At 56.2% G+C, this 22,901-nt stretch overlaps 1 protein-coding gene across 2 annotated transcripts; it reads right to left on the reverse strand.

Moving 5' to 3' along the window:
• Window positions 1-1,891: 1,891 nt before the first annotated feature.
• On the reverse strand, window positions 1,892-20,723 carry CDRT4 (CMT1A duplicated region transcript 4). 2 transcript variants are annotated; one of them, XM_047758429.1, is made up of 4 exons: window positions 20,193-20,723; window positions 18,193-18,274; window positions 6,892-6,966; window positions 1,892-5,092 (listed from the first exon to the last, which is right to left on the reverse strand). In XM_047758429.1, exons 2-4 carry the CDS (start codon window positions 18,260-18,262, stop codon window positions 4,635-4,637), a joined length of 603 nt encoding a protein of 200 aa, XP_047614385.1. In that variant the 5' UTR covers window positions 18,263-18,274; window positions 20,193-20,723; the 3' UTR covers window positions 1,892-4,634. The 2 variants fall into 2 exon arrangements, with proteins under 2 accessions (XP_047614385.1, XP_047614386.1); XM_047758430.1 differs by lacking the exon at window positions 20,193-20,723 and having other exon boundaries at window positions 18,193-18,458.
• Between the last annotated feature and the right edge of the window lie 2,178 nt (window positions 20,724-22,901).

Here is a 22,901-nt window from a genome sequence, read left to right on the forward strand (position 1 = left end):
TAAAAAAGAGAAAAGTTGTAAAAGTGCCAGAAAGGGACATGAGACAATTTTTTTCCTATCACCTTGGGAGAAGAAAACACTGTTTTTTTAAAATTGAACTATAGTTGATTTACAATATTGTGTTAGTTCCCGGTATGCAGCAAAGTGATTCAGACGTGTGTGTGTGTGTGTGTGTGTGTGTGTGTATTCTTTTCCAGATTCTTTTCTAATATAAGTTATTATAAGATATTGAATACAGTGCCCTGTAAAGCTTTTCTAATTAAGACAAAATTCGGAAGGCAACAGTAAAAATTTTGATGAGGCTGACTGTGTAAGTATTTATACACATGCCCGTGGCCCACGGGCAGACACACACACAAGCGGCTTTAACTTGCCTGTGGTGTTGTGGCTTCTCATATGCCTGGTCTCCCCAGAATAATGGGAGCTTCCAGGCGGTGGGACAACTGGCTCTGCTGAGGAGGTGGGTTGATGCCTGAAGTCTCGCTGGGCCAGGGCAGTAGAAGCTTCCTGGAAGGGCCTCTGTGGGCGGGAATTTTCACTTGCCCTGGACTAGAGAGCCTGGGAGCAGAGCCGGGGGTCCTCGACACCAAGCCCAAGGCCCTCTTCATGACACTGTCTATCCTGCCCTGCCCCACAAGGAAATCGGGCCACGGCCAGGATCGAGGCACAGAATATGGGGTGGCAGCGGGCTCCACCTAAAAGGGGGGTGTTCCTGCATCCCCTGCGGGCCCCACCCCACCCCTAACGCCCCAGAGGACCCCTGGGGCGAGCACACTCAATGGGCCCAGACGGCCCCAATGGTTTGGACACTGCAGTGTGACTGCCAGGACCTGGGTCCCTGGGTCCCTGGGAAGAGATTCAGTGGGGGAGGGGTGGTGAGGGACAAAGAGGGAGGGGGGTCTTCCTGATTATTTGACAGACATAAACCCTGGGCCTGAGCTTCCATCCGGGCTCTGATGACCCTGGATCACAGTCAATGCCAGGCCTCTGTTAACTCCCCCCACCCCATCTCTCATTCCATCTTATCTGGTGCTGATAAGGTGTCGGCTCTGAGCCTGTGCCCGCCACTCCCGGAGGGTGGGGTGTCCAAGAAGCTTCTAGGGATGGTGACTCAGCTAAAGCTAGAAGACCACCTGGTCTAGAGGAGTGCGTTTGCTCGCTCACCCCCATCCCGCAAAGCACTTTTACGACCTTTTAGCACCTCTGTGGATGGCAGGGCTGCAGGGCTGGGATTCCTGCTCCCCGGGTGGGACCCCCTGTGCTGTACCCACTGCTCCGTGTGACTCCTCTGCTACCTCTTGGGACAAAGCCCAGGGGTCAAGACCCCTGCCTCAGGGTACCCAGTTTCTTAATCCCTGTCCTCAAAGTGACTAAGGAGACGCTGACATTCTCTTCTCCTTCCAAAGGCCTGCAGACCAAGCAAAGGAAGAGGATGCGCTGGCCCCAGGGCCGGTCCATCGGGCCCAAGGTTCCCCCAGGCCCCTGGGTTTAGGCCCCACTGGCCTCCCTGTCTGGGGGAGGGCTCCGGGCCACCGCCAAGCATCTGGCCCGCACACGCCAGCCCCCGCAGGCTTTGTCGACGCAGTCACCTCCCCCGGACCTTCCTGCAGCCTCTCATCTGTCAGGCAGCCTAGCTGCCTTCCAGACGCGCTCCAGGCCCGGAACATGGAACCGCTGGGCGTCCTCGCAGCCCCTCCCACCCAGAGTGCACGTGACCGAGGGCCCAGCGTGTTGCTGGGGTGAAACTCTCACAGCTTCGACCCCAGCCATGGACGCTGCAAAGGGCTGTCAAGACCACGTTGTGCGCGGGAGCTGGAGAAACGGATCAAAACCAGCTACTCACTATGTGTCAGACGGAGCCTGAGTTACAGATCAACACAGAAGGCCAACAAAAGACATATTCTCGTGTTTTGTGGCCAGAGCAGGGAGAACAATTAAACAACTCTGCTGCCGAACAGAAAGCTCCAGGTGCTGAGGGGTAAATAAGAGGCGGCTGTGGGCCTCGGGCTGTGGCTGGTTTGGGCGGGGGGAGGTCAGCCAGCTTCCTATCAAATGGAGGCCAGCCCGGAGGCCCCTGGGCTCGGAAGGCAGCTGAGGTCACATTCCGCGAGGGCCCCGCCCACTGGCGGCCACTCCAGCCCCTGGCAGGGCTCCACGCTGGCTGCAGAGCCCCGGGAACATCTCCCAGCTTCTCAGGAGCAGAACTGGCCTCCCCGAGCATCGAGCATCGGCTGGGCTCCGGCAGACCCACGCTTGTGGCCGCGCCCAGGGCGGTGGGGCCCGCACGCTGGTGCCCTGTGACATCCAGAAGAAGCAGAGTCTCTGCCCCGCTCGGCGTTGCCACTCCGGGGCCTTCCAGGCTTTCAGCAAGAGAGTTCTCTAAGTCTGGCTCCCCGGGCCCCTCCACACGCGCAGGAGCGTCTGGGCCGGAGAGGACAAATCTAAGCGGCAGGCGCTGGGGGCCTCAGGACCACCCTCCTTCCTGCGGGGACCGAGGCTTCGTTGCTGGTCTGGCCGTGCTAGTCCCCCAGGAAGAAGCGGTTCGCAGCCGCCTCCTCTGCCCGCACGTGCACAACCGGGGCCGGTCAAGTCCGCCTGGAGGCCGGACCTGGGGACCCAGCTCGGCCGTGAACGGAGCCCCCCAGTTCAAAGGAACGGGGCCTTTTTTGTCAAAATGGCTTTGGGCAGCAAAGCGTCCGGATGGCGGTGGCAGACACGGCCATTCCCATTACAGCAGCAGGCGCTGGTGTCCGCGGGCTCCGGCTTGTGTGGTTATAATCGGCTGAGACGTGAATTAATCTGAACAATGCTGTCTATACAACAATCGTTTCACCCTGGAGAGTATACACTTCTGTAAAACTACAAGCTAACTAGAAATTAAAAACAAGACCCAAACAAAAACCGTGGGACTGCCTCACCCTTGAGGGGCCGGAGGGATGATCCCGAACCCCCGGCAAGGCTGACCCTCCACGAGGCTGACCCTCGACGAGGACCCGTGACGTCTCCAGACAGCCTCCCGCTATGAACGCCCACAAAGGAGAGAAGAGAGGATACACTCATCACCTGCTTCCAGGTCTATGACTGTGCCACAGACCCAAAATGCCATCATTCGGAGTCCCTGGAAACCGCCTCTGTCGTTGCAAGAGTTCACTCTGGCCAAGAGCTGGGAACCCAGCAAAGGGTGCGGAGCCCAGGATCTGCGCAGTTGTTCCCACACAACCCACAGCAGCCAGAGCGGAGCCCAAATGTTTCTGCAGGACCCTTAGATGGAAAGAATGCATTTTTAGGGCAAATTCCGCCTCTTCAAGTGGCCTTTAGAGCCAAGCGCGCTGCAACCTCTACATAAGCACAGAAGCTTGGGTGAGGGCAAAGCAGAGAAGCTACCAGTGAAGCCAGGCTCAGGAGACAAACCACACGCACGAGGCGGGTGGTCTGCCCGTCAGGAGCAGGGCCCTCGCATCTAGAGACAAGGCCTGTCTGCGTCCAGACTGAGTCCGGCACCCTTTGCTTTGGGGCCAACTGGGAACAGCTCAGCGCCCGGGTGGACCGACGCCAGCTGAGACTGACAAACCACAGCTGGGGGCCAGCCGGGAACGGCGCCCCACCAAGGCAAGCCTTACAGAAGGAGGGGAGCCGACCCGCCATTCCAAGCAGGGGGCGCCAGGCCCCCAGGGCCGCTTTGTAAACCCTCCAAGGAGAACACATACCGACCCTGGGGGGGGGGCTCCTCTGGGAACCCCGCCCCCGACCCCCGGGGGAAGGTTACAAAGCTCCCTTGCCCTCGGCTCCAAGTCCAGCCCCTCACACTGGCTCTGAGATGCAGGCTTCGGGAATCTGCGGCTCACATCCCTGTTCTCTCCCTATTAGGTCTGCGCCCTGCCTGGGGGCGGGGGGGGGGGTACCAGAGGGAGCGGCTGCCACCGCCGCCAACGCCGCCGCTGCCGGGAGGCTGGAGGAAGGAGGAGGAACTGGCTCCCGACTCGCTTCCTGTCCCTTTCTGTTTCCCCAGCAATTCCCGTTCACCCGGGGGTGTCACTTCCTTCCAGAAACATTCGAGTCCAGTTTTCGGTTTTCCTAACACTCTCAGAACCAGCCTCGGGGGGGTCCACCAGCTGAAGGGCTCCCCCTCTTGAGAGGTAGGGGTTCCCCCCCCAGCTCTCTGCCCAGTCAGGGACTCCAGCATCTTCAGAGAGGCGCCCCTCAGCCCAACCTCAGAAGGCTGAGCTGCAGCCCACGTGGCCGTCTCCAGGGTCCAGCTCCAAACAAGTCCGCATCTTTGCTCTGCTCCCCGACCCCGAGCCCGCTTCTTGCAGGCACCACCTCCAGCCACAGCCCTATACCCTCTTCCTGCCTTTTCTGTTACCTACTTAGAAATTTTCTTCAGTTACCGCTGGTAAAACAACAGGTGTGGCTCTGTCTCCTGCCTGGACCAGGACAGATGCACCCGGAGCACCTGCTCCTCCAGAACCTGGGCCTTCCACCCCCGCCTCCACCAAAGCCCACAGTCAGCCTGGTTTATCTCAGCCAAGCTCTGCAGCAGCAGAGCAAGTTCAAACGCAAAGGCCGAGGTGAGCGGCTGTGGCAAACGGAGCTTAATTGCTGTCCAGGCTCGGGGGCAGCCGCAGGGGCCCTCGTTAGCCGCCGGAGTGCCTCTGCGTGCTGGTCAGACGGGAGCTGCCCGGGAGGACCCTCGCCGTCGGCTTTCGGGAGAAGATGATCTTGTTGGAGTCCGCCGTGGGGCTGGCTCTGGAATCCGCGTGGCAGGGGACCGGCACCGGGATCGCGGTGGAACCCGCAGCCAACACGGAGAAAGGGCCCCACGCCGATAACCGGGCCTCTGACCTCATGTCCTTGAAGGTCATGTGGCCCGAGGCCTTGGACGACTTCCTCCTCTTCGGCTGGAGGAGGCTGGCCGGCGTGCTGGGCCTGCGGGCGCGCCGGCTCTCCTGCATGGCTTCCAAGCACTCCAGCTCTCTGGCCTGGCTCTTCTGGATGAGCTTCCTCACCTTGGGCGAGATGTACGTGACGTAGGCAGGCCACGGGTCGTGCTTCTCCAGCAGAGTCCCCGGGAGCCCCGTGCTTCCTGTGAGGTCTACCAGCAAAGGGAGAGAGAGGCAATTCGTTTTTTCTTTCTTTTTTCTTTTCACACCTGCACCCTCACCCCATCCATGGAAGGTCCCGGGCCAGGGGTCGCATCGGAGCTGCTGATCTACACCGCAGCCAGGGCAACACCGGATCCGGGCTGCATCTGTCACCTACTGCGTAGTTTGAGGTAACACCAGATCCTTAACCCGCTGAGCAAGGCCAGGGATCACACCCGAGTCCTCATGGATACTAGCTGGGTTCTTATAACCTGCTGAGCCACAACGGGAACTCCAGGGACAGGCGATTTAGAGGCGCTCGCACACATGATTCAATTCCTCAGTCAGAGGGTGGTGGAGCCACATTTTGAATTTCCCCCCATTACGCATCGCAGCCCTTCCAGCCCTGTACTCAGCGGGAAGGAAATCTAGCCCAACGCTGGGAGACCGAAGGCCAGTTCCGGAGTGTGAGTGAAAGGACAGTGCAACGGGAGGGCGCGGGAAAGCTGGAGGCAGGCAGGTCTGGCTTCAGATCTTTGCGAACGTCGCGCGCACCTGTTATTTCACCAGTAAAAGCGGCAACTGGAAGGATCAAATCAAGTAACATGTTAAGGACGTGGAACAGTAAAGCTTAGAGCCTGAAAGCGTGGGCTGTGTCCTTGCACCACTGGAGGTCAAACTCCGCCGCCGCCCCCGTCTTAGCTGTGAACTTGCAGCAATTTTAGCAAGGCTCTGGCCTCCTAGGCTGCAGCTGCCTTGTGTGCAAGATGGCAATTAGAATAAGGCCAACCTCAGAGAGCTTTCTTGTGGATTAAATAACGTGTGTAAAGCTCTGAGGACAGTTCCTGGCATGAAGTCACCAGTAAATGGCAACCACGAACCATGTGGCCGTGTCTCCCCGGCTATTTCATTTAATCCGTGTTACACTTTAAAATGGGTATTAACCCCAATTCACAGCAGATGAGACCCAGGCCGCCAGCTGGCACAATTAGCAAGTCGTGGGTTTGAACTCAAGTCTATCGGGCTCAAAAGTCTCTAAGTTTTCACCCTAGCTCCTGGCCAGAGGTTTAGGGTGTTGGGGCGGGGGCGGGGGGGGGGTGGCGGAGGGGAGGCTTTACTAGAAAACTGACTGCTTGGTGTGCCAAGCAGCCCTTCCTTTCTGGATAACAAGTCACGGGCAGGTCGGTCCCCCCTTCCTCCTTTGCCACGTTGCTCTGTCTGGTGCAAATGCCTCAGACCTTCTCTGCTGCAGCCCCTCACCCCCGTTTTCTAAGTGGTGCCTACGTCCCTAATTTTATATTTCTTTGATCATTTTGATCGCAATTGGGGAGCAGGGGTTAAGAGAGTCCCTCCTGCCGTCTCCAGCCTGAATCCAGTGGAAAACACTACACATCCAGAGACGATGCCGAGTCTCGCGTGATCCCCAGGCTCCAGCCCGAGCTCATCTGGGGACAGACCCACCAGCAGAGAGGTCAGGGGCGGTTCCAGGTTCTGCATGAGCATCACTGCGGCTGCGGCAGAGAAGCCGCGACGTTGCCTCTCATGAGCAAAAGCGCAGGAAGCCTCCCAGGGGACCGGGCTGTTCCCCCCTGCCTCCCCAGAGCAAACGCAAAACTCCAAGGACCTGCGGCTTCGGGCGTCCATCACCTGGACCTGGTGCAGGTGAAGCTAAAGCCGGGGGGAGCGAGCCCGCCCCGTCGCTCCAGCTTTTGCCACACCCTCTCCAGCACCCAGGGCCCCTGTCTCCGACGCCAGTCCTCCAACCCTGGCCCCGCAGCGGGGGCCCCACTGTGAAAACCCCGAGCTCTACCTTCGTCCAGCTTCGGCTTTCCGGCGTCGGTCCTCTCCATTGCTGCCGCGTTCTTCACTTTGAAGGTCCAGATACCTTTGGGGAAATACGGCCGTTAGTCAGGGTCACCACGCAGAGAGCTGGGGGAAGGTGATGAGGGGCCCCCGGGGGCCCCGGGGCCAGGGTCTCTCCCGAGGCTCGGGGAAGAGGAAGAGTCCCAGGGACAGAGGTGGCTGAGTCCAGCGCAGGGCGCAGGTCAGGCCCCTCCAGGCCTCCGCCCTCTGATTGTGAGCTTCCAAGGCCCCGGTGAGGCCAGCCTGGGGGCTGCATGGAGGCTGGAGCAGGGAAAAGTGAAGAAAGAAACGTCCCCACTTCAAACCTGTGCCCATCCTCCCCTCCCCCAGGTGTGTTACTGTGTGTGGGCTCAGCTCCTGCCCTCTGGCCGCACCCTCGGCCTTGCATTGCCAGGAGTGGGTGGCAGAGGTGGGCAGCTGCTAGGAGTCAAGTGCACGCCCGGCGCGGCCGTGCCTGGGCAACCCGATGGGAACTGTGGTCTAGGGGCTCTGGGACCTGAGGGTCCACCCACCTGGAGGCTATGACTCAGCAACCAGGGCCCAAACCCCAAGGTGGGTCCAGGCAGAAGGGCCATCATTAAAACGTCTACAAATAACAGATGCTGGGGGGGGGGTGTGGAGCAGAGGGAACCCTCCTACTCTGCTGCTGCGAATGTAAGTTGGTGGAACCACTTTGGAAACCAGTATGCAGGTTCCTCAGAAAACTAAAAATAGAACTACCATATCATCCAGCAATCCCATTCTTGAGCATACATCTAGAAAAGACAAAAACACTAATTCAAAAAGATACACACACCCCAATATTCACTGCAGCACTTGGCTATTCACAATAGCCAAGACATGGCAACAACCTAAATGTCCATTGACAGAGGAATGGATAAAGAAGATGTGGTACATACATACACAATGGAATACTACTCAGCCCTAAAAAAGAGCAAAATGATGCCATCTGCAGTGACATGGATGGACCTAGAGATGATCCTACTAAGTGAAGTCAGTCAGAAAAAGAAAGACAGATACCCTACGATACCGCTTAGATGCAGAATCTAAACTATGACACAAATGAACCTATCTATAAAGAAGAAAGAGACTCACAGACACAGAGAACAGACTGGCTGCCAAGGGGGAGCTGGGGTCAGGGAAGGAAGAACTTCAGGATTAGCAGACGCAAACCAGTATATGTAAGAGAGAGAAACCACAAGGTCTTCCGGAACAGCATAAGGAACTGTGTTTCCCACCGTACAATAAACCATAACGGGAAAGAATATGAAAAAGAATGCATGTACGTATAACCAAGTCACTTCGCTACACCGGATAGATGAACACAATCTTGTAAATCAACTCTGCTTCACCAACATAGCATTGTTTTAAAAAACAAGAGGGGCTATGAGGCCCCACGTTCGATTCCCCGCATCTTCACCAAAAATAAATAAGGAAATAAATAAAAACAGGGTGGGGAGGGAAACCACAAAGATTTGGAAGGATTTGTTAATAACTTTTTCGATTCCTTTCTGGTTCCACAGTCCGAGACGGGATTACTTCACAGCTTCATCCGTGAACCCCTGAAAAGCCCATGGAGCGGCCACCGGCTCCCGCCAGTGCCCGGGGCAGAGGGTCCAGGTGGCTTCTACAGAGCTCTCGGGTAAGGCGGGGGCTATGCCTGGGGAACTCACTCTGAGAACCGTCAGTCCAGGGCGGTGCCTCAAACTCCACGAGCGCTGCTGCTGGAAGCATCGCGGGAGCTTGTGGAAACAGGGGCAGCTGGGCACGCCCCACCCCCAAGCCCTGGGATGCAGATCCCGCAGGCTCTCTGGGGACCTGAGAACTTGCATTTCTAAGTCACTCCCAGGGGCCAGGGCTGGCGTGAGGCCATCGTGGAACTGGAGGAAAGGCGCTATGGACGGGACAGCCTTCAATGCCACGTATCTGCTAGTAAATGGTTCACAATGTCAGCATTTTATTATAAAACACCTGGCAGAACATAACATCCCACAGATTCACTGCTGCTCTACTCTTTGGAAAAAAGAAAAAAAAAAAAAAGGTCGTTTTCATCAAAGCCCCTCGAGATCCAGGCCTCACGGAGTCATTACTGCTGAGTCTTAGTGGCCATCTTTCATGATGGGACCTTTTTAGAAAAATTCCCAAAGTCGTTTCTCTGAAGCCAGGGAAGAAATAACACTCAAATAGTCCTGAGACCTAGAGAGACTGCTTCATGGGATGATAATGATGATGAAATGGAAGCTGACGCGTCTTACTTCTCCTCCTATTTCTCCATCTCGTTTCTCCTGGGCTTGTCGTCCGAGAGGTCGCCAGTCCCTGCCTGCCCACCTCCCGCCAAAGGGAATTCCTGACTCATCCTCCACCTTGCAGGGCTCTTAGAAGCGTGTGTGCCTCTCCGCAGTTGGGCCACAGGACTCATCGAGCCTGTACACGGTGGGAAAAGCTCGGAGCTGGGGCTCTTTGGGAGATTTGGGATCATTCCTTTCGTCCTTGCTGCTCCTGAGTTGCTACTGAATGAACTCGGGGCTTCAGGGAAGCCCAGTTCTCAGCGGGTTTTCGTCTCAACGGCATCCTTCTCAGAGCCTCTCATCACATCCCGCCGGCCCCGTAACAGCCTCCGTGGCAGATGGGAGAATTCTACAGACGGGTGGGTTTTCTCACACCTGGGGATGCAGAGACAAGGATACTACAAAACCAAGAGGGGGAACGTTCAAGACGCCTCAAAACTCTCGGGAAGGACTTGTTTGTTTGAAAAGGAGACAAGCAGCTGACATGAGGTCTGCAGGCGCTTATCATTTCCTTCCACGCGGGTACAAAGGTCCTATTTTGCCCCCTTCTAGCGGAAATACAGACCAGCCGGCTGCAGACAGAATCGGCATTGACCGGCGGGCAGGGGGCTTAAGAGTAGAAGTGCTTTTCTTCTTTCTCCTTCGGGCACAAAGGGCCATGTACAATCCTCTGGGCTCCCCGCACCCCACCCCTGCCTCTTATTGCATCATCCCCAGAATCTAGTCAGATAGGCCGGGTGCGGCCTAAGTTGGGGGTGACACCTGCCTGGGACCCGATGCAAATCTGTGACCTGGATCACGTCCCCTCACTTTGTACAACTTCCGTTCTCTCCTTAGGAGATGAGGCTACTTCTTCCCCCGCATCTCGCAGAGAGGCAAGGTCGTTCTAATAGAATGCCTGGAAATAAATGCCTAGAACTCCTCTAGGAGTTCCCTGGTGGCCTGGCGAGTTAAGGAGCTGGTGTTGTCACTGCCGCAGCGTGGGTTCGATCCCTGGCCCCGGGAACCTCTGCAGGCTGCGGGCGAGGCCAAAATAAAGGACATAAAGTGCCTCTAAACCAGTGTCCCCACCTTGGCTGCATATTGGAATTACTGGAGAGCTTTAAAAAAATTCAAATCCTGGCCCCCACCTGCCACATCGTGATTTAATTAGAAGAGGACACAACACAGGCCCCGGAATTAAAAGCTAGATTCTGATGTGCAGCAAGGTTTGGGATCGGCTGTCGTAGGACCTAAGCCAAAACCACTGAAGATGCAGAGGGTGCTACGTATTTAAGAAACAGGAAAGTGGGCCAGGAGATCACCTCAACCCGTCCACAGTTCTCAGACGCGGATTTAAGAATTCACACATCCAACTCAGATACATTCAGGAATCCTTAGTTATACATATTCAGGACTGCGTCTCCGTGGCCTGTAGACATCTTAAAGGACCATGGAGCACCTCCACGGCCACCTGCCAATACCAGAAGGGACGAGGATCAAAGGACTCATGTCTCAAAGTGCCGAGCTAAGAACGCCGGGCCGAGGAGGAACTAACTCACGCTCTGTCCGCGGCCACAGGCGGCACCCTTATCTCAGGAAACCATCTTGCAAGAGGATTTTTGCAGGTTCCGGGCAGGACTGATGGATGAGTGGGCACAAATCCGCCCTGCACAGACTTTCTGCCCCACAAATGCTGGGGAAGTAGTGCTGTCTGCACACCCTGATGGCCAAGGCACCATCTTCATCCCGTGTTTCCTGAGCTTTGCCCCACTGGGGGCAGGGTTCTCTCAGGATGTCAACAGGTGTCACTTAAGGGGGAAAAGGTCCATGACAAAGACCACCCACTGGACCATTTAACCCGGGGGGGGGGGGGGCGGGGCGGGAGACTCAGCAAAATCTGTATTATTTTCAGTAGAAAGAGGGCAAGCCTGGGAGTTCCTGTTGTGGTGCAGTGGAAACGAATCCAACTAGTATCCACGAGGTTGCAGGTTCGATCCCTGGCCTCGCTCAGCGGGTCGGGGATCCAGTGTTGCTGTGAGCTGCCGTGTAGGTTGCAGATGCAGCTCAGAGCCCGCGTTGCTGTGGCTGTGGTGTAGGATGGAAGCTACAGCTCCCGACTTGACTCCTAGCCTGGGAACCTCCATATGCCGCGGATGCGGCCCTAAAAAGCAAAAAGAAAGAAAGAGGGCAAGCCTGTCCACAGTCAAGTGAGTCTGCAAACTGACACGTTTGACATGTTAAGCCCGTCTGCTCAGTTCTTGTTCCACGCTCTCCAGGGGAGGCTGACACGCTCTCCAGGGGAGGCTGACACGCTCATTCCTTCATTCACTCACTCACTCGCTGCCCAGGCCACCTTACGGAGCTCGTCGCCAGGGGACCATGTGCGGATTCTGAGCATCAGAGGGTGTGGTGACGGGAGAGGTGGAGGGACAAACCGGCTCAGGGTAGAATTGGGTCCAGAATCAGCCTCACAAGGTTGGTCCCCAAAGGAGCCCGAACCCAGAAGGGCCAGGCCCCCCGGGGCCGGCGCTGGCCGCAAAGCCAACCCCTGCCCTGCCGCTCTTCTCGGCTCTGCTCCTCCGCAGGCGTCATGTCACCCCCGCATCTCTCACGCTGGTCCCTGAGCCGCGTCCAGAGGGAGAACCACATTCTCCCGAGCAGGAAGCTGAGGCAGAGTTCCCTTCTCCTCTGCGGGGTACCCTCCTCAGCTCCCCGCCACCCCGCCCGTTTCCTCCCCTGCCCCCAGTTTCCTTGTCTGCCCTCTGGCCAGTCCTCAGTTATTTTTGGCTGAAGAGGAAGCTGCCACTTGGGCCAGAAGTGTCCCGGAAGGCTTGTCTCTAAGGCCCGGGTGGGAATCAACTTGGTGCCGCATGGGGCTTCTGTGCCCATCTCCATCCGCAGGGGCCCCCCAGCATATCTGCCAGGTGCACACTCTGTCCCCTGCACTTCAGACCTGGGGAGACAGTGAGCCCCCCACAGGCTTCCCATGAGCCCCCTTATCATGCCTCTCTCCACCTCTCCACCCGCCCCCCCCCCCAGGCACCATGACGTGCTCCAGGGGGCGCACTCGAGAGACTCATTTGATGTGCCTTCAGCACCTTGGATGCTGGGGGGCACTGAGACTTCCAGAACTGCTCAGACAGAGGGGGGCGGGGTGGGGAGGGAGGAGCTGGTGTTCCCTCCCCTCCCTATGCAGCCATGTGCTGGCCACCTGCTCTTCCAAACACACACACACACACACACACACACACACACACACACACCCAAGACAAAGAGGAACCAGCCCAGGACCAGGCTCTGCTAAAAAGCCCAGCTGCACACGATGTCAGCCTGTCCTCCTACAGAGCACGCCCCTTTCGGGGGGCAACTATCTCCCCTGACGCCGGGGACACAGACCAGGCATCATCAGTTAACCATCGTGGGGGGAGCACACCGCTTCCTGCACCCTCTGTGTCGTCTCTGGTGGTTGTGAGGAGTTTTGAAGGACACTGCAGAGATCAGGTATCCAGGGCCGAGCAGCACCAGTGCGTGCATGCGTGCGCGTGTGCATTCAGCAGACACACACTGGGCCCCAAACACTGCACTTCCAAGAGCTGTGGGTCCTCCAATCACCCAGACCCACCAAGCATTGTCTGCATCCACTCCTGCTTTGGGGCGGGGGGGACTCCCCTTCTCGCTGTCAAGGTCCACAAAGCACATTTGTTTCCCACGCCAGTAACGGATCAAATGGGAATAATCCATGTCCTCTACGTCATCAGACACAAAAACAGACCAGTTCCTGTCCAGAGGCCAGAACCAGTCCCCTCGGCCACTCTGCAGACAGACTTCCAGTGTCTGCATGTACCAGGCACTGTAGCAGGCGCTGGGGACACGGCGCAGAATGAGACCCAGCCTGGGTTCAAGGAACGCCCAGCTCTATGAGGAGACAGACGGCAAGCTCCCTAAGTCAGCCTGAGTGGGGAGGGAGGGCAAGAAACAGGCTGGAGAAGAGTTCCCGCTGTGGCCCAGTAGGTTAAGGATCCAGCGTGGCTGCAGCTGAGGTGTCGGTCGAAGCAGCAGCTCAGATTCAATCCCTGGCCCGGGAGCTTCCACACTGTGGGTGCGGCCAAAAAGAAAAACGCGAGAGGTTCAAGTGGAGAAGACGGTTGAGCTGAGTTTCGACGGGTTGGGGTGGGGCGGTGACGGGGCCCTGAGGGAGGGCGTCGCCGCCCGGGGCTGAAGAAACCCTCCACGAACCCACTCCAGGAACAAGGGTAAAACGACGAATCTGAATTTTATATGTATCTGAGGAATATTCAATGACAAATACTAAAATTCCCACTGTACGATGGAAGTGGAAGACCCTGGGCACAAAGCACCCACGGCCACACTGTCTGGAGTGGAGGTCAAGTTCCACATGTTCTATTTATTTTAATCAAGTGGAGTTGCTTTACGAGGCTGTGATACCTTCTGCTGAACAACAAAGTGATTCAGGTATCCGTGGGCGCGTGTTCATTCTTTCATGTACTCCTTCTTTCTCAGAGTCTTTGCCCAGAGAGGGGACCACAGGATACTGGGGAGAGCTCCCTGTGCTGTGCGGCAGGTCCCGCTGAACACCCATTCCAGACACGCGGGGCGTGCAGATACACGCCCAGCCCCCCACACACACCGCCACCCCCGCTCTTCCCCGTCCGTAACTATAAATTTGCTTTCAAAGACCGGGGGTCTGTTTGTTTTGTAAATTGGTTCATTTGGATCATTCAGTTCCAAACACTGGAAGGAAATTTCCGGAACAAGCCACACCAGCATGCTCAGCAGAGAGCTCTTCCACCTCCCACTGCCAACGTCCCGTCCTGGGATACGGTCAGAGAGGCCGGGAGTAGGGAAGCGATGGAGAGACAGATGGCAGGAGCCAGCCCTGCAGCCGCACAGCCGCACGCTCAGGAAACCAGATACGAAAGGCTCGTAAAGATGTGTGCACAGAGACCCCCTCTCCGCCTGACAGCTGGTCGGGCTCCAAGGGACCGTGACAACTGCAGCCTCCCAATGTCTCATCAATCAGAAGGAGGAAGTCCTGCTCCCTGGAACAATGGGGATGGGGCTCTCCCAGGGCTGGCGGCAATCCGTGGCCGGGCACCCGCTTTGAGGCTGCTCCCGGCCAGCGCCTGCTTTGAAGCAGCTGCCTTGCACGCGAGGCTTTGCCTGGAAGCAAAGAACCCCAGTTGCTGCCGTGGGAAGGGTTCAGGGATCCCATCAGCCTGGTGACGCCGGGCACCAGGGTCACGGATCCCTCCCGGTTCAAGCCGGAACGTGAGAAAATCCACGCATCACATATCACGCCCAACTCCTGGGGCACCGACAACCCGAACAGCGACTAAACCCCAACTCCCATCTGTCTGGGGTGAGTTGTCCCCAACTGAACCACAAGCCAGGTCCATCAATCACCCCTCATGACTACTGAGACCATAACGTGTCCTCAGTCCCTCGTTATACTCAGCAATAACTTAGGTCCTAGAGAGACTTACGAAATGGAAATGACACGGAAGGAAGATGGGGTGTTTGGGGTTGAGGCAGAGGAAGCAGAGCCCTGCAGGTGGAGGAGCAGCACCTGGACAGCTGGAAGATGAGTGAAGGAGCCTGCGCTCCACGCGGGGCCGACACAACCTCGTTCAAAAAACGGAGGCCCAGACTCCCTCCCGCTGCAGCTCACGGCAACACCCGATCCTTAACCCACTGATCGAGGCCAGGGATCGAACCTGCAGCCTCGTGGCTCCTAGTGGGGTTCGTTTCCACTGCGCCACGACGGGAACGCCACATGATGCACAATGCTGAGCTAGTTTCAGATATACAGCAAAGTGAGGGATTCTTATATGTATCATATAGTCATATATATATTCTTTTCATGTATGTGAATATATTCATATATATTCTACTCATATACTTGAGAATATACATATTCTTTTCACATAGATTAATAGATTCATATATATTCTAGTCATATATATATATGAATATGTGTTCTTTTCATATATATGAATATATATGATGGTTTTCCCTCATGGGTTATTACAAAATATTGAGCAGAGTTCCCTGTACTGTGTGATGCTTTGTTCAGCCTGGATTTGCTAGCAGGGGAACAGCAATGGATCAATGAAAAAATATTCTCCAGACTTTCAAGGGATGGTGCTTAGGGCTCCAGGCATAGGAGCGAGCCGTCAAAGGTGGCACAACACCCCCTCTCCAAAGAAGGAGGGACAGGGTACCCCCACTGACTGTCCCCAGCCCGCAAGACCGTGGAGGGAACCAAAGAACCACGAAAAGAAAACCAAGTCCGACAGGAGCCCGATGAGCTCGGGTGACTTAGCGAAGGGCCGCCAGCCCAACTCCCCGCCCAGCCCACATAACCAGGCCCGTCCAGCATCACCACACCCAATAAAAACCACAGATACGCAGTTTCCTGGTGGCCTAGCAGTTAAAAATCCAGTGTTGTCACCGCTGTGGCATGGCTTCGATCCCTGGCCTGGGAATTTCCAAGTGCCACGGGCTCAGCCAAATCACAGATGCCTTGGCGAGGCCCTGAGCCACCAAGAAATTGTCCCATTGCGCCCTACATTTTCTTTTTCTTTTTTATTTTTGTCTTTTTGCCTTTTCTAGGGCCACTCCCGCATATGGAGGTTCCCAGGCTAGGGGTCTAATTGGAGCCGTAGCCACCGGCCAACGCCACAGCCACAGCAATGCCAGATCTGAGCCATGTCTGCGACCTACACCACAGCTCACAGCAAGGCCAGGGATCAAACTTTCAATCTCATGGTTCCTAGTGGGATTCGTTAACCACTGAGCCACGACGGTAACTCCTGTGCCCTGAATTTTCTAAGAAAGCAAGGACATGGAACAGACCTGTCTGAAGTCTGCACCCCACCCCCACCCCCACCCCCCCAGTCAAGGAGGAAGCATGAACTCGGGGCATCAGTGCTGGCTCTGAGAAGTGGCCGAGTGAAAGGGGGCTCACTGGTCCCAGAGTCGATAATGAGCATCCCCTTTCCCTCCTGTGCACCCAGACATCTTCCGCAAACTGACATATCAAGTAACTCCTAGGCATATGTCGCATTATCAAGTCTCATGCTGGCATCCGGAGTGACTTCATTTTCTTCTGAGTTTGGTCAGAATAAATCACTGCCCCAGAGCCACCACCGGAACCTGGATAGTTAACCAAAATCCACCTCTTCCCTGAGACTAGATCTTTGTTTTGTTTTGTTTTTGGCCACACCCATGGCATGCAGAAGTTCCCTGGCTGAGGAATGAACCCACCCCAGGGCAGTGACCCTAGCCAGAGCAGTGACAATGCCAGATCCTTAACCCGCTGAGCCACCAGGGAACTCTATACGACTGCTTATTTAATTTTTTTTTTTTTTTAAGGCTGCAGCTGTAGCATATGTAAGTTTCTGGGACAGAGATCGAATCTGAGCCACAGCTACAACCCATGTCACAGCTGCAGCAACGCTGGATCCTTTAACCCACCGAGCCAGGCCAGGGATCAAACCCATGCCTCTACAGCCACCTGAGCCTTTGCAGTCAGATTCTTAACCCACTGCACCACAGCGGGAACCCCCTCTAACAAGTTCCTGAAAAAAAACAACAAAAAGTTCCCCTGAGTGTCTGTCTTTTTATTAAGTTCAAGCCCCTTCAAGACCAAAGTCGGGCCCAGTTGCGTCCCCACACTTCTGCCGACCTCTGTCTCCCACCCTGTCCTGTCAATGGCGTCACCATCTTTCTGACGCTCAGAGCAGAAACAAGCCCTCCTTCCTCACGCCCAGATGCAGGCTCCACAGCGACACTGACCAGCTCTGTGGCTTCACATCTCAGCCCTCCCGACCCCCTCCCCAGAGTCCAAACCCAGCCGACCCGCCGCCACCTCCAGCTCTTCACTCCCGTCTGACGGGACCTCGGTGCTTTCACGGCTCCCGCGGAAGTCTTGACCTCGCTCTCTGGCATCTCCCTTTCTGGTCGTTTCCATTCCAGAGGGGCACCACCCTTAAGCCAATGCCCGGTCCAAGATTCGGGGCTGTCGGCCTCCTCGTGCCGCCTCGCCGAGCACGTCCAGTTCATCAGCCTGCCCGCCCTGCTGCTGTCATGGAACCTCCCCGTCTCCATCCTCAGGCGGACGGACGCCCACGTCTAGATCTGAGGCTACAGAACACCTGCTAACTGGTCTCCCTGCTTCTCCTCCGCTCTTGCTCCCCGCAAGTCCCTTCCCCAGGGGACCCAGAGTGATCCTTTGTGAACAAAAACCACATGCGGCTGTTCCGTTGCCAACACTTCAGTGGCTTCCCAGCCCTGCGGGCGCCCTTGGCCTGCAAAGCTCTCCTGGGTCTAGACCCCACCCCGTGGCAGCCTTGGTGGGGCCCCTGCCCTCCGCTCACTGCCCTGGCCACCGCGGCCCCCCTTCTCTCCTCACACCTGGCTCCCCACCCCGGGGTCCCTCCCCAGCCCCTCCTCTGCCCGGCACGTGCTTTCCCTGACTTCCGCGGGGCGGTTCCTTCTTTGGAGTCAGGGCTCGGCAGGAGCCCGGTCCACCCCGGCTCCTGCTCGGCCTCTCCACGCGGCCTCCCCGCCACCGCTTCTTGGGACTTCCTTGCTCATTTACTTTCTCTTCACCACCCGGACGGCAGCTTCCCTCGAACACGGATCTCAGCCACTGCACTCACTGCCCTGTCCCCAGGCTCTCGGGCCAGAATCACAGGCACGTGGACGTCACTGCAACGGCCACAGCAATGTCCCCTGGAATCTCCGAGGATTACTGGAAATCCGAACACCAAACACCAGGCAGCCAGCCCGCACAGGCGCCGAGGAAACCCAGGACGGCTGACCTGGTGAGAGCCGTGACCAGCGCCCCACGGCCGAAGTGCAGCAGCACCTCCTGAGCATGACAGACGAGGCGCACAGACAGGCCTGGGTTATTGCCCGGGACCGGGTTGGAACGGAAGGCCCTGCTTGCTGACCTCGTTCTGACGGCCACGGGTCCCCGCTTCTCCCGCGTGGGAACTTCTGCAAGTCCCTGGGGTGGTTCATTTCACAAGGTTTCTGAAAAACACAGAAGGAGAAGTTAAAATGCAAAATATGTGACTCTCAGGAGGCGGGGAGAAAATGGACAGGTGAATATATAGGAAACCATTGCCTGTGCTTAAAGGAGAAATAATAGCTGGAGCTCCCACCGTGACCCAGGGGTTAACGAATCTGACCAGCATCCATGAGAACGCGGGTTCAATCCCTGGCCTCACTCAGTGGGTCAACGACCTGGCGTTGCTGTGGCTGTGGTGTAGGCCAGTGGCTACAGCTCCAACTCGACCCCTAGCCCGGGAACCTACATGTGCCGCAGGTGCGGCCCTATAAAGCATAAAAAAAAGAAAGAGAAAAATAGCGATGATCCATTGCCCAGAGGTTGGGAAAGAGGACTTTTGAAACTGGGGAGAAATACGGAGTTACTCGTTTCCAATGACTCCTTCTAGGCACAAAAACACAGAAATAGTGAACAGCGAACCATAACTGCCATCCACGTAGAAAGTACGTGTGCGTGACATGCCAGGAAGTTCTGAGGTTCTGACAAAGAGCTTTTGTGGAGTCAGAAATGCAGTTTATCAAAGACCTTTTTATTTTTTTTGTCTTTTTGCCTTTTCGAGGGCCGCTTCCCGCGGCATGTGGAGGTTCCCAAGCTAGGGGTCTAATCGGAGCTGTAGCCACCAGCCTACACCAGAGCCAGAGCAACGCAGGATCCAAGCCGCGTCTGCGACCTACACCACAGCTCACGGCAATGCCGGATCCTTAACCCACTGAGCAAGGCCAGGGATCGAACCTACAACCTCATGGTTCCTAGTCAGATTCGTTAACCACTGTGCCACGACAGGAACTCCTATCAAAGATCTTAATGTGTCTCCTCGGCAGAGCGGAGGATGTGCAGGACACTTTAAAGCCCGGGGACGGGCCCTCCAGGACGTGTGCTGGGCGGCCGTCCTGCCCAGCAGAGGCCTGGCCTTGGAGACCCAGCTCCGCAGCCCTGCAGGAAGGCCAGCTCTCTCCTTGCTGCTCTCGCTGCGTTTCTGTGATCTTGCTGTCCCTGGATTTCAGTCTCTCCAGAAGGTGATAATATGAGAAAGGGCCCAACTTCCTAAGGTGACAAAGCTGCGTGTGAAACAGCTGGAGAAAAGGACAGAATGAAGAGCATGCGGTGTCAGGACAGGCTGGCTGCTGCCTGGCAGGGTGACCTGAAGCCAGGTACTTAAACCTCCAGCGTCTCCACGGTCGCATCTGTAAAATACGGGTGACAGCGGGGACAATCGGGGATTGCCACAGGACTGTCCTAAAGGCCTGGCCCATGTAGGAGCCCACTGGCTGGAGCGTTCTCGTCCTCATTCACACACAGGACTGGAGCAGGGGGAGGGGAGAAGGTGGGCTGGGGGCTCCTCCGACACAGCTGCTGCCAGACCGCTCCCCCGTCTCCCCCATCTCCCATCCCCCACCCCGCTCTTCAGGTCCCAATGGTCCTGCTTCTGCCACCTGCTCATCTCTGGAGATGACCTGAGCCCCACAGGTCTGAGGCACCTGGATCCACCTGCAGCCACACTTGTGCAGATGCAGACACACACACCGCTCTGAGCCCCTGGGGTGACGAGGGGTCTGTGACCGATACCCCCAAGCATGCACCTGTACACATGTGCACACACACACACAGGCACACATGTCACTCGCCGACGTCCCCAGGTGTGCCCACTTGGGCCACCCTCAGATCCAACACCCCTTGTCCCAGCTGAGCCCCCTTTCTGTCCTCAGCCCATGTAATGACGTAATGAGCCAACAGGGCCAAGCGTTCTCTTGAGACCCCTGCTGAGAGCAAGCTGGAGACGGGGTACACAACCCATATTAAAGGGGATGCGGGGGGCGGGGAGCACAGGGACGACCGGGTGAGGTCGAGCTCCCCGTGTGTGTCCAGTCTCCAGCCAGGTACCTGATTCCTCCGAACTGCAGCTTCTCCGTGAGAAACGCCTGCCTCGCGGGACAGGACGTGGATCCAATGAATTCAGAAGTGGTTCCCGATGGGTAAGCTCCTGCTTACTGTCTGCTTCTAGGGAGACCAAGGATCCTGCACTGATGGTGCCAATCTCCCTCTCTGCTTGGCGACCGGGGCTCGTGTTGGTAACAAGGACACAGCACTGGCACCTGTGGCCGGAGGTGGATGAACTTCAGAGACAATGGCTCGTCTCGGAGCTTCGATCAGAGTGAGACACAGAGGAAGGAGGGCCGGCGTGGACGGCCTGGGGTGCAGGTGGGATGGGAGAGAGAGGAGGCTAAGCGTGAGGGCTGGAAGCTTGGGACTGTGGCCTCGAGAAGCCTTGAGAAGGCATCTTACTCCTGGGGGACCAGGGGGCCGTGAACCCTGCCTCTCACCCCCGGGCTCGTCGGAACTGCTGTGGCAGACAGTCCCAAACACCCCTGGGCCCACAGGCCAGGGTAGGCAGCCCCCCACAGGGCCCCAAGGATCCCCCGCATCCTCTGAACCTCCCCCCCTTGGGCAGGACCTGCACGTGGTCACACTTCTGACAGACAGGACGGGAGGAGGTGACAGGACCCTGTGCCAGAGGTGGTGACAGAGAACCCGGGCTTCACCCTCTGCTCGCTCTCCCCTGCGGCCTCACGTTCATCTGAGGACAGCAGCTGCCCTGTGGAGAATCCAGTGGCAATGAACGGAGGGACGTTTCCAGCCAACGGCCAGTAAGGAACTGAGGCCCTTAGTTCACCAACCTGTGAGGAACTTCATCTTGCCAACAATCTTGCAAAAGAGCGGGCAAGCGGACCCTCCCCAGCCAGCCCTTCCAAGGGGACCACAGCCCCAGCCAAAACCGTGGGGGACCTGGAGACAGAGACATGGTCCAGTCCGCTCAGATTCTCAACCCCCAGAACCGTGCGATAACACACGGTCCGTTTTAAGCAGCCAAGTTTGGGGGGGGGGGTCATTTGTTACACAGCAAGTGATAACCACTACAAGGCCCTTATCAGACCTTGCAAGGAAAGATCCCACTTTGACGTGGGGGGAATCCCACCACGTGACCTCCCCCTCCGTTCTGCTCCCATTTCTGGCAGACAACACAGTTCCTGCTACAAGGGAACAGACGTGCATGAAGAATCCACGGCGATCGAACCCCGCAGAAGTGAAGCCATCCTCCCACAAAGCTCATTTCAACAAGGCCGCCTGCTGTGGCCGGAGGCCTCAAGGCTCTGGGGGAAGCAGGGAGGGAAGACAGGCCAGGTGGGAAGTGGGCATTCAGAGGTGGTGCCCTGGCTTTTCCCGAACATGACTGAGAGGTTCCAAAAGCTGAAGTTTTGGTGACCTGTTTTCCGTTTGTTCTATCCTAAATTAAAATTTTGTTTTTGCCATAATTTTTTTTTTTGGTTATTCTTGGGGCTGCACCCGTGGCACATGGAGGTTCCCAGCCTAGGGGTCTGATCGGAGCTACAGCTGCCAGCCTGCGCCACAGCCACAGAAACATCAGACATCAGATCCAAGCTGCATCTGCAACCTACACCACAGCTCACGGCAATGCCGGATCCCTGACCCAATGAGCGAGGGCAGGGATCGAACCCGCAACCTCAGCATTTCTAGTCGGATTCGTTTCCCCTGCGCCACGATGGGAACTCCACAATAATTTTACATTTACAGAAAAGCTGCAAAGGTAGTTACAGATAGTTTCCATAGATCCGTCACCCATTTTTCCCCGCGGTGTATTACCACGGTATAGCTGTCAAAACTGAGAAACTGTGTGACACTGGCTCATGACTAACCAAGCTCCAGATTTTATTTGGATTTCATCAGTTCCTCCATGCCTGGCCTCCTTCTGTGCTAGGATCCAATCTAGGAATTTCCATTGTACGTAGTTACTGTACCTGCCAAACCTCATCACCTCCCGGGTATGTTTGGGTCTTTCCTGCCCCCCCCCCCCGCTTATGTCACGTTCCCTGCAACCTGTGACAACTTCTCACATTGTCCTTTCTTTTGAAAAAGGACTTCAATATACTCAGAATTGTGTCAAAGTTTACTTCTTTGAACTGGGCTTGAGTTGTGGTATTACTGCCGCGTGCGTGCGCGCGTGTGTGTGTGTGTGTGTGTGTGTGTGTGTGTGTGTGTGTGTGTGTGTGTCTCATGAGGACAAAATGTCTTTTAGGGCCATGTGACTTGGCAAATCCTGTCCCCAGTTTTGTCCTCTTCATATTAATCCTGTGAATGCAGAAGATGTTTCTGGCTGGTGACATTTTCCTTCTGCTAAGTAAATAATCTTCATTCTGGTTTAACTTATTTTACAAATAATTTAAACCTCCACTTCCAAAACATTCAAGTAGTCGGACGCCACCACGGCAGGTTTTGTGAAACAGGCGTTTCCTCCCCTTTCTACCTTCCATGCTCTGCAAATAGATGGTAGTTTCCCCGAACAAGATAAAAAGGCCCTCCTGCCGCGCACGGGGAACTATACTCAGTACTCTGTAATAATCCACATGGGCAAAGTGTCTGACGTGGAATATATATATATTACAGAACTGGATCACTTTGCTGTACACCCAAAACTAACATGACACTGCGAATCACCTGCACTTCAAGAAAAAGCACTTTTTTAACTGCGCGATGAACAAAAATAAAGAACGGAGTGGTTTGTTTTTCAGACCA

The sequence above is a fragment of the Phacochoerus africanus genome, chromosome 14 (assembly GCF_016906955.1).
Source record: "Phacochoerus africanus isolate WHEZ1 chromosome 14, ROS_Pafr_v1, whole genome shotgun sequence".
Classification (NCBI taxonomy): Eukaryota; Metazoa; Chordata; class Mammalia; order Artiodactyla; family Suidae; genus Phacochoerus; species Phacochoerus africanus.

Bases quoted from the DNA above. Each gene is read 5' to 3' on its own strand.
- CDRT4 (XM_047758429.1), bottom strand. From the start codon at position 18,262: ATGAACCACCCCAGGGACTTGCAGAAGTTCCCACGCGGGAGAAGCGGG. The intron at 6,967-18,192 runs GTCAGCAAGCAG...ATTTCCCCAAAG, and splicing joins CCCGTGGCCGTCAGAACGAG to GTATCTGGACCTTCAAAGTG. The intron at 5,093-6,891 runs GTAGAGCTCGGG...CTTTGCTGGTAG, and splicing joins AAAGCCGAAGCTGGACGAAG to ACCTCACAGGAAGCACGGGG.